The sequence below is a fragment of the Agrilus planipennis genome, unplaced genomic scaffold, assembly GCF_000699045.2.
Source record: "Agrilus planipennis isolate EAB-ADULT unplaced genomic scaffold, Apla_2.0 scaffold110, whole genome shotgun sequence".
NCBI classification, from domain to species: domain Eukaryota; kingdom Metazoa; phylum Arthropoda; class Insecta; order Coleoptera; family Buprestidae; genus Agrilus; species Agrilus planipennis.
In genome coordinates this window covers 706,060-717,790 of record NW_020438935.1, presented here as the reverse complement: position 1 = coordinate 717,790, position 11,731 = coordinate 706,060, and the positions used below count along the sequence as shown (strand labels likewise).

The 11,731-nt window shown below is 35.9% G+C and overlaps 2 protein-coding genes across 7 annotated transcripts in view; one reads left to right on the top strand and one right to left on the bottom strand.

Annotated features, from left to right (window-relative positions):
• LOC108736291 (dihydropyrimidinase-like) overlaps positions 1-3,206 on the top strand; it is a 7,370-nt gene extending 4,164 nt beyond the window's left edge. The window contains exons 3-6 of the mRNA XM_018468651.1: positions 929-1,344; positions 1,869-2,101; positions 2,463-2,799; positions 3,006-3,206. Coding sequence (XP_018324153.1) covers positions 929-1,344; positions 1,869-2,101; positions 2,463-2,799; positions 3,006-3,146 — 1,127 coding nt within the window. The 3' untranslated portion in view covers positions 3,147-3,206. The remainder of the gene's footprint in view (positions 1-928; positions 1,345-1,868; positions 2,102-2,462; positions 2,800-3,005) is intronic.
• The window catches only part of LOC108736292 (sex peptide receptor), a 298,323-nt gene that overhangs the window by 102,583 nt on the left and 184,009 nt on the right, over positions 1-11,731 (bottom strand). For all 6 annotated transcript variants that reach the window (XM_025974306.1, XM_025974303.1, XM_025974307.1 and 3 more), the window contains one exon: positions 4,621-4,700. The gene's annotated coding sequence lies outside the window, so the exon portion shown is untranslated. The remainder of the gene's footprint in view (positions 1-4,620; positions 4,701-11,731) is intronic.

The window sequence follows — 11,731 nt, the reverse complement described above, 5'->3', positions numbered from 1 at the left end:
CATGAAGGTCTAGTCAGAGACATATTAGAGGCAGAAACAGGAGTTAGGAGGGGTAGAGGTAGACCTAGATTAGATTACTCTTCGCAAATAGTTAAGGATGTGGGTTGTTCTAGTTTTAGGGAAATGCGAAGTTTAGCTCAGGATAGGAAAGAGTGAAGGTACGTGTCCAACCAGTCTTAGGACTGATGACCTTATGATGATGATGATGATCTATCACGTATGTAAGAAGGGTCGTCGATTCAGTTGTTCAAGTGGCGGGGATTTAAACAAGCTCAGAATCGTCTTCCTACGTTGAATTATTTCAGAACTGTCGCTGTTGAAAGTTTTGGCATTGTTGAAAACGACCACTAAAAGCTAGGGGGCGTGTATCTTGCAAACCATTAAAGGTAGCTCAAAAATTTCTTGGTCAGTAGTTGACCCGTGCTTTCGTGAATAGGTTATAATCAGTTTTAAATAAATTAAGTTTCAAAAATTTTGAATTGACTGCAGACCTCGTATGAACGGGATCGCGGTCAAAAATTCATAACTCTGGTTCTAAAACCGGACAATTCGAGTCATAGTTGCAGTCACAAGCTACAGCTATATACCATTACTTAGCATTCGGCAGGACACTGGTTCGATTCCGGGTTTTTCTACCCGGTCCAAATTATTATTCTGTAGCTTCCTTGGATCACTTATGTAAATGGTGAATCAGTAATATTCCATGGACTCACTCAGTCACTCTCACGATTCCTGAAAGGAGGTTGAAGTGTAGGTCCGCCGCTCTACTCTCTAGAATAGTCCGTAGGGATCGTCAATCCACCAGCAGCTACTAATGCTAATAAGAATGAAACTCTCAAAAGTTTCTTTTTTTTTTTTTATAAGTGTAAACTGGCAATAATCTTTTGGTCTTAATCCCATGATAAGAATGAATATGGTATTTTTCCAGTTGATTTTATGGATGGTAAAGAAAATGAAACACTTATTGACGCCTACAATTCTTACCGCGAAAAAGCAGAAGGAAAGGTTTGTTGCGATTACGGTTTCCACATGGTTATCAAAGGATGGAACGAACGGATCAAAGCCGACATGGAAACGCTCTGTTCAGAACACGGAATAAATTCGTTCAAAATGTTCATGGCCTATTCCTTTAGACTGAACGATTCCCAATTGTATTCCATTCTCGAACACATTCGTAATCTAGGCGCTTTGGCACAAATCCATGCAGAAAATGGAACAATTATCGATAAAAATACTGAACGATTACTAGAGAAAGGAATTACCGGTCCAGAAGGTCACGAACTATCGAGACCCGAAGAAGTTGAAGCAGAAGCTGTTAATCGAGTTTGCGTCATTTCGAAACAGGTAAGAAATTCTCTCCTTTTATGAACTATTGGACAGGAACATTAAGGAACAAGTGAGAATTAATCTAAAAGTTACTCAAAACTGAAACTTGAAAATTAACAATCCTTTCAGTAAAGTTAAATCGTTGTAAATACCTAAGTCGAAACAACTAAAGACAAGCTGTATTTTCGATGTTCTGTCTCTATCCTTCTAGGAAAAGTTGTAACAAACTGTCAGTTTTACATCTTTGGTTCTTTCTCCTGTCAACAGGAATCAATTCTAAAAGATTGATGATTCTTCGTAATTTTACTAAATCTTTAGAATTGTAAGCCATACTCAGCATAAAACATTTTCTAAAAGTGAAATTGTAGCTTTTGTACAAAAGACTCCATTGAAATATGTTTAATGACTTTGATGATAATAATAGGGAAGCATAGTTAAACTTGAAAGCTGAGACTAGCTCTCTTTCCTTTTTTCCTGTCCTTTTTTTGGAGCGGCTCCACTGTAGAACAATTGCAATTTTGATAAATTAAGTTTTAATTTAGGTTTCATGCCCAGTGTATATTGTACACGTAATGAGCAAATTAGCAGCTCAAACACTGGCTGACTGTCGTAAAAGGGGAGCTCAAGTTTTCGGTGAAACCTTGGCATCGGCTCTAGGTCTTGATGGATCTCAATTACCTCACAAATGCTTCGAAGAAGCGGCCGGGTGTCTGATGAGTCCGCCTATTCGGCCGGATCCCACAACACCTCGATTTTTAATGGATTTCTTGAAACAGTGAGTTTACATTTAACTAAAATTTGGCTTGTTCTTAAAATGGTAGAAAGATTACATGCATCCGCTCTGTCTTAACCGAAATACATTGATGTGGAGTGGATAAGATTAAATAGATAACATTTATACCTTATGTTGGTTAAGAGTAGACATCAACTGTTTCATTTAAAGAAATAGAAGGTGATCGTCAACAAGAAATTATTGTTAATTAAATTTGTACATTTCATTTATGCTTTTATTGATTCACTTTTATAATGATTTCGCCATTGAAATCATCCTAACCAAATACCATAATAACCTCACTTAGTGTAATGTTACCTATCTAATTCTGTTACAAACTTGAGTACCTAATTGGTCTGTACAGGGGAAATCTCCAAGTCGTTGGAAGCGACAACTGCACTTTCAATAAAGAACAGAAGAAAATCGGTATGGGCGATTTTTCTAAAATACCAAACGGTATAAACGGTCTCCAAGATCGTATGTCTGTTGTTTGGGAAAAAGGAGTTCACACAGGGATTTTAAGTCCTACCGACTTCGTTGCAGTGACAAGTACCAACGCCGCAAAAATTTTCAACATTTACCCGAGGAAGGGCTGCATCGCGGTCGGATCTGACGCAGATTTGGTAGTTTGGAATCCAACCAAAACAAGGGTTATATCGGCGAAAACTCATCAACATGCTGTCGATTTTAATATATTCGAGGTATGCCATACAAAATAATTATTACAAGTAACTAGCCGTAATGTTCTGGCCTTAACCATAACCTAACTTTATATTAACCGGAAATAGGTCGTCAAAGTGATAGGCGAGCACTCTTACCATGCGAGTCTATCTGATAGCGTTTCTTTGTTTTTTTACTTCCTTCTATTTAATTAGGAGATGAATTAATTTGTTGTTAATATCTTTAGGGTATGGAATGTCATGGAGTTCCTGAATACGTAATTGTCAACGGCAGGGTTTGTGTTGATCAGGGACAACTTAATATAATAAAAGGATCCGGTCGTTATCTGGAATGTCCAGTTTTCTGTCCATATGTGTACAAACAATAATTTAAACAAAAATAACGCAGCAAATATACATTATCTATGCTTATAGTTTTGTCTTCTTAAAACAACTATTAATTTCTTTGTTTACAAATAAATAAATAAACTTAAAGAATGCGTAGTTTCATTTAGCTCAAATCATGGAATAGTTAAAGAAAAGTAAATATTCTGGTATTTGTTTAATTCACTCTTAAAATCGAAGAATTCAGCTGAAGACAATAAGCTAAAATCAAGTAAAATTTAATTTTTTGATTCATATTTGTAGACAAGGGACGTAAAACCTTCCAGACGTCTTCATCATCATCATAAGATCATCAGTCCGAAAACTGCTTGGATACGCACCTCCACTATTTCCTACCTTGAGCTAATTGTTTGTATTTCTCTAAAACTAAAATATCCCATATTTTTAAATGCTTGTAACTAGTCCTTCATGATGTCCTACCAACATATCTCATCTATTTCTTATTGATATCCATAGTTCCCTATGATTCCTACTTATTCTAATAAATCTTTCATTTCTACCTCTATCTTACGGTATCCCATCATTGGGCCTGTAACATTTTCCTTTCCACCGTCAACGTTTCGCACCTGTACTGCGCCGTGCTTCAGGCATATACCTTTAACAATCTTTTTCGATTTTCTANTACGCACCTCCACTATTTCCTACCTTGAGCTAATTGTTTGTATTTCTCTAAAACTAAAATATCCCATATTTTTAAATGCTTGTAACTAGTCCTTCATGATGTCCTACCAACATATCTCATCTATTTCTTATTGATATCCATAGTTCCCTATGATTTCCTACTTATTCTAATAAATCTTCATTTCTAACCTCTATCTACGGTATCCTCATCATTGGCCTGTAACATTTTCCTTTCCACCGTCAACGTTTCGCACCTGTACTGCGCCGTGCTTCAGGCATATACCTTTAACAATCTTTTTCGATTTTCTAAATTAACCTAACGTTCCTGCACTATCTTCTGTTTTATGTCTCTACTGATCCGTCCATCCTGAATTATCTGAATTCCTACAGATACTAAAAATCAGTTACTTATCTTCCTAATTCTTTCCAGAGGTGCATAAGTTTTATTGGTTGTGCTTTTCATCATCAGAAAATCGTTTACTTATGAATACCTGTATAAAAATGTTGCTATATCTAATTTTCACTTCTATTGAAACAGAGGAAATCAGTTACGTGACATTGATTTAGTTTCCGGTTTGCAAACTTTCTGAAATGGAGATTCTGCGAAGTTATTACGGAAAATTCGTGATGAAGTCTAGCGAGGCCAATTAGCCTTCTGCTAATTGAAGTAATTATCAGAAGCTTCCAAAGGGTAAAATTAACCTTAGATCCAAAATCTAATTTTATAGGGTCCAGAGAGATAATAATTCAATAAAATATGACAATTTTCGACCATTTTAGGGCAACAATAATAAAAACTGCTTCTACACTAACGAAGGCTTATATACTATTACTTACAATTAATAGATCCAACTCATAGTCGTTCAGTAAATTAAAATAGAAGATGGAGAATGGGTTGAACTTCTTCCCTTTACAACCTGAAAAGAATATGTACATTTATTAAGCAAAATTAAGTAAACGTTAATTGGCAAATCATTTTATTTACTTTGATTTATAAATTAATACTTGATATGGCTAGCGGAAAAGAAAAGGTTAGAAGGGTACGAAATGTGGTGTTACAGGCGAATGATGAGGAAATCGTGGATAGAGAAGATTAGAAACGAAGAGGTATTAGAAAGAATAAGAGAACAGGGGACTCTATGGAAGTCAATGAGAAATAGACGAGATAGGTTAGTAGGACACCTTCTCAGGCATCAAGGTCTAGTCAGAGGTATATTAGAGGTAGAAATGGGAGTTACGAGGGGTAGAGGTAGATCTAGATTAGATTATCATCATCATAAAATCGTCAGTCCTAAGACTGGTTGGACATGTACCTCCACTCTTTCCTATCCTGAGCTAAACTTCGCATTTTCCTAAAACTAGAACAACCCATATCCTTAACTATTTGCGAAGAGTAATCTAATCTAGGGCTACCTCTACCCCTCCTAACTCCTGTTTCAGCCTCTAATATGTCTCTGACTAGACCTTCATGCCTAAGAAGATGTCCTACCAACCTATCTCGCCTATTTCTTATTGACTTCCATAGAGTCCTCTCTTCTCCCATTCTTTCCAATACCTCTTCATTTCTAACCTTTTCTACCCACATTATCCTCATCATCCGCCTATAACACCACATTTCGAACGCTTCTAACCTTTAGTTTTGCATACGTTGTACTCGGGATCATAATGTGGCAATTTCTCGTTGCCTTCCACATCGCAGTATTGTGCATCAGGGTGCCATACCGATCCTCGTGATCTCTGCCACCCTGAGTACTGAAACAGCTGCTGCCCTCTTTCAGGGACTTGTCTTAGTCTGGTTTCTCTTTAAGAACCCCTCCATTATGGTTGAACCTATGGTCCGGCTCCCTAAATCATCGCAAATAGTTAAGGATGTGGGTTGTTCTAGTTTTAGGGAAATGCGAAAATTAGATCAGGATAGGAAAGAGCGGAGGTCCGTGTCCAACCAATCTCAGAACTGACCACCTCATGATTATGTTGACCATCAACACTTCATCTTCCTTTGTCCTTTTTTACTACTGTTTCTGCTTCTTGTTTGTCTCAACTAACTAGCTCTTCATGCCAAGAACTAGCTCCTCATTTACAAACTTTTTTCGTCAATCACCTCTTTGCACCTCATGTGAAAGGCTTCTAACAATTCCATTTATGGCTCGCCCACTTTTTTTCCGCTACTACAATAAACGGATTATTGTACCTTAACGCACCGTTGGACCAACCTGTATATATAATCATCTGTGTAGTACAGTGCATGCGAAAGGGTGCAGTGAAAAGCAGCTGTAGTCAGTGCTTCGTTGGGATTTTTCAAAGTGCACGTCTCTGGAATGAATAATGCAGTTCCTGTCGCTCCCCAGATGCAATCTGATGAGAACGACTACGGTGTACTGCAGACTTTTCGTCGCTCTTCTAAAATGAAACTTAATACACCGGAAGGAAATACATTTATTTGATATTTCTATTTATTTCTCATTTTGTCAGTATTCCTCTGAGGTCTTCTATTCAAAAAATTAGAAAATAAGTAGAGTAAAAACGACCAAGTGCTACTGGATTCCGTGCAAATTTCTAATGAAAGCACGGCTGGGTTTTGAATGCTCCTATTCCAGATTCGTATCGACATAAACAACATTTTCTATTGACAGAATGTTCAGGAAACTCAGGAAACCTTTGAAAGGTCTTTAAGAGAGACATTAACTACCGGAAAAGCATAATTTATTGATTTATATGAACCAATAAAATCGACAAAATTTTTGGTAAAATTACTTGAAAATTTTTAGTGGTAGGGGTGACTACACAGAGACACTTCTTGCTAGGATTTTATTATCTCATATTTGATTTTAATTACCACGAAGTGTTACCTTGTATTTCTGGTTAGCTGTCGCTTAGAACTTTTAAGTAGTTAAAATTAAATTTCTAAACTCTATACTTTATATTGTTGACATAACGACGTAACATTTTTTAAAAACCCTCTTTGCTTTTTTCAGTTTTAATGAATGGGTCCTCGTAGACCACAGGTTCATTTACTTAAATTGTCGTCGTTTTCCACGTCGTTTTACTTCAATAAATCACCCCAGAATTAGGGCACATACTGTCACTTGAAAAAGTACGTTAGCGTTAGGTAATCTTTTTAATTAATTATACTACGTATGCTGGTGCTTGTTAGTTTACATCGCCGTATATGTGTAACTATTAAGGGAGGCTTGGTTTAAATAATTAATCTTACATTAATAACAAAACTACTTTACGGAAGCTATATCAAAACAATCATCATTTATTTTTGCTTCTGTCTGCTACAACACGAAACACTCTTTAGTTTTATTTCAGCTTCACGTTCTGATGAAGCCCTATACAACACAATTCGATTAATTAGGAAATTTATAACACCTGTTGGATCCTTTCTACTCATTTAATATAATGCATTATGAAAATTAGATACAGGTACCTATACAGACATCGCAAAACGGTGATAACCAAAAACACTTTTGTGTGCGAAAATTCACGTTAATTTTCATACCATCAATAAACTGAAATCCGCAGTAATTTAATTTTCATCACATCTGTATACCATTTGAATCCCATTACGTTTACGTGGATGATACAAAAGAATCAAAACTGACATTCAAATTTTCATAGTTTCTACTCCCAGGGATTTTTAATTCACGAATGTAGTAGATTAAAAGGATTAAGACTAAAGATCTGAAGTGTGCAAGCCCGGGTCAAATTGAGAAGGCGAAGTCCGCAGTATTTGAAGCAATCGACAACAGAAGGCGCTCGAAGTGCTGCCGTCCAGAACCCAAAGGGCTCATAGGACTGTCTTAAAAACACACTTGAAATTTGATACTCCGCAGAGTATAAAAGCCGAAAAGACCCGACCTCCGACTGCGCAAGAGTGAAGGTACAAATTTAGATGAGCTAAGGAGAAGGGGTTATCAAGGGGTGGTTCGCGCTTATCCCCATTACAACCCTGCTCCGGCACTTTATTACTTGCTTTTACTCCATTTAAGTTTGTTGTAAAGTGAAATGAATTCGAAATCAAATAATGTAAACGAGGCTAATTACTCAAAAAAATTCAAGATGCGAAACAAAAAAAAAATGCCCATATACAAAGGAGACGTAAAACTGCAAAGTTTGTTTATTTTGTCCATCAAAATGCATTATTAAGAAACAGCTCCTGATCGTATTTTTTTTTAAACTTTTCCAGTTCTTGATGATGAGATACTTTAAAAAACAATTTGGTTCGAATTACTGCTATTCCTAAATTAGGTGTGCCTCGTTCGCAAGAGGGAAGCTGTTTCAAAAAAGTTTCATCTGAGTAATTACTCAACGAAAAGGCAGAAAAGGATGATGCCATTTCTGTAATAATAATTTTAACGAGAAAAGAAAAAAATAAATAGCAAATTATGAAAATGTTATACCTTAAGAGAAAATTTATGATAAAACGTAAAATTGAAATATGTGATGTATTAAATTTTAACCATCTTACCTCCCAATTTCAAAATGTAAAATTAATCGACATCAAGTTACCAGATACATATAGTTGAGATGAAAATTGGTATAGTCCGCAATGAGACTATTGCATTTACTTTCTTTTTTCAACTTACTGACTAGACTAGAGCGGCTGCTAATAGAACGCCTACTTTTACTCATGACGTTATGACAGACAAGGAATATCGTAAACATAGAAAAGAGACGTCGGGTAAGAATTGCAGCGGACACTAACAAAGAAAAAGGAATAACATTACACCATTTAATGTGTAACAGAAAGAGATGCAGACTAGGATAGGACTTTAAAGCAACCTCTAACCTCTTTCACTACTAATCTGTACTACTTATGAAGCATTTCTTAATTCAACAAGAGCCTGTTCAAAACTCAACAAATGACTACAGCCCAAGTGGAAACAAGAAAGAAGATACATCCATTCTCGCAGATAATTTATTGAGGACTTTGCCAATTTTGATCGTCCTAACTATATTTACCTTTTCAAAAAGTAAGGCTTTGTAAGTTAAACTTAGTCTGACTTTATTAGCGGTTTAAGAGATATGAACGACTGAATTAATTAGTATAATCGTATCCATTAAACTTGGACGACGTTTACGTGTAATAATCGAAGAAAAAGTGGAAAATACCACATCAGGGTATAATGGTTCTGTACAGTAGGGTCACTCCCTACAATACTAACATTTTTTACAGGTCATCGTAAATTAACTTTATGTGTGCTGAACTGTCATATCCAAGAACGGTTGGCAGGAGACGGATTCTATACAGTATGTTCACCTTCCACTTACGCCCATAGGGAAGTGAACTTACTGTATAGAATCTTTACATTGTAAACACACTATACGTATGTCAAAGCCAAAGAAATAACGATTCGAGATTCGAAGTCAACAGGAAGTACACTGTGGTGACCAGATTCTATACAGTAGGTTCACTTCCCTATGGGCGTAACTGGGAAGTGAACCTACTGTATAGAATTTTTATACTGTAAACACATTATACGTATATCAAAGCCAAAGAAATTAAGATTTAAGATTCGAAGTAAACAGGAAATACACTGTGGTGAACATCAGTGATTTAATTTGAAATAAGCAACCCGCAAAAATTACATTACTCTTACCTACCACCCGTACAACGTTAACAAAAAAACTTTCTAACCATGAAATTACTTTTTTTACGCGTAAATATGTTGTACAATAATTTTGATATTTCAGAGGACTTAGCCCATTAAAAAGATAAAATTATATACCGCAATAGGTCAAGAATCCTTTGTGTACGCATTGTGTAAGATTTATGATGAATAAACACGCCAAGTTTACTTTTTTCCATTGTTCTCTCCCGCGACCGTTGGGACTGAAAAGCTTCTGAAATTACCATCATTCACCTTTTTTTTTGTATCTGCACTTGGAATAAGATTAACTTTAAAAAATGCCTACGCTGATAACGTATGTTTCTTTGGCTACGGCTGTTGAGTACATCCAATGACAGTGCGCGTCTAATGCGAAGGAACCAGCTGATAGTGGATATAAAAATTTAATATTCTTCATCCCCTTTCCTTTTCAGTTACATTCTACTCCATGTGATTTGTGACCTTTTTGAATGTGATAAATTATTCGGAAAGAAGTGGCGACCGCAGCCCACGCAAAACCATATTTAATGCATAATTTTTGAAACGAGTATGGAAATTTTCTATTTGGAGAAATTTCGGCGGCTTTAAATTGCCGATTCCGCTATTTTTCTTTCCTAAATTAATCTCTGAGCATTATGAGCAGAACGACTGTGTACCACTCACACAGCGACACCGTTAGGGATAGGTCATACCCTAGACTTACTAGTAAAAATCTTTTGGGTGCTTCATTCTCACCAGCTATAGATTTTATAGAATTATCTGTGAGATAACAGGTCAATTGAAAAGTCCCCGGCCTAGAATAGTAAAACACATTTTTTTTGCAAAATTCGTTTATTTTATTCAACGTAATTCCCTTCAAGGGTGATACACTGATNTATGTAAGAAGTGGAAATTAACGCCACCTATAGCTACGAACGATTACAATAAGCAGTTAATTATATGCTAAAGTGAATATATGCTTGAAAAGTGGACTGGACCATTATTAATTATGTAAAAGAAATTAGATAGAATACATGAGTTTAATTACGTGTTAGTTCATTAACTAGTAAAGTAAAGAAAAAATAATGCAAACACATTTTCACGTTAACCATCATGCAATTTAGGTAAGCCTATAATTTATTATCTCATTTATGAAAGCTGTCATGACTGGTGGTGATTTACGACTGTTTAAGGAAACCTTAAATATTCTTACTTTACTAACTTTTTAACGAGAAGAGATAGAAGGTGCTCTATGCTATAAAAGTGAAGATATTTATTACCCATTTATTATCCATAAAACAAGAAGAGATAATATTTAAAGTAAAAAATCCAACAACGGCGACGTTAAAGGTCATATAGTATAAACCAAGTATGGAGAATGAGAATATTAAAACCCTTTATTTTCAAATAATTGATGAAGTCAAAAGCAGAGAAAACGAATCTATTGAGCTGTGATATAGAAAGCACAGACCCTATTATAGATCGCGCACCGTAAACTATTTCCATCTTGGTCAATAGTGCATTTAACTGCATCCAAGTATTCATTTAACGTTGCAAGCTATTACGTGCCACTCGATTAATACCATCATTCACCTTTTTTTTTGTATCTGCACTTGGAATAAGATTAACTTTAAAAAATGCCTACGCTGATAACGTATGTTTCTTTGGCTACGGCTGTTGAGTACATCCAATGACAGTGCGCGTCTAATGCGAAGGAACCAGCTGATAGTGGATATAAAAATTTAATATTCTTCATCCCCTTTCCTTTTCAGTTACATTCTACTCCATGTGATTTGTGACCTTTTTGAATGTGATAAATTATTCGGAAAGAAGTGGCGACCGCAGCCCACGCAAAACCATATTTAATGCATAATTTTTGAAACGAGTATGGAAATTTTCTATTTGGAGAAATTTCGGCGGCTTTAAATTGCCGATTCCGCTATTTTTCTTTCCTAAATTAATCTCTGAGCATTATGAGCAGAACGACTGTGTACCACTCACACAGCGACACCGTTAGGGATAGGTCATACCCTAGACTTACTAGTAAAAATCTTTTGGGTGCTTCATTCTCACCAGCTATAGATTTTATAGAATTATCTGTGAGATAACAGGTCAATTGAAAAGTCCCCGGCCTAGAATAGTAAAACACATTTTTTTTGAAAAATTCGTTTTTTTATTCAACATAATTCCCTTCAAGGGTGATACACTGATTATAGCGATCCTCCAACTTTTCGATACCATTTTTGTAGTACGATTTGTCCTTTGCTTCAAAATAGGCCTCAGTTTCGGCGATCACCTCTTCATTCGACGAAAATTTTTTCCCAACGAGCATTCTTTTGAGATCTGAGAACAGG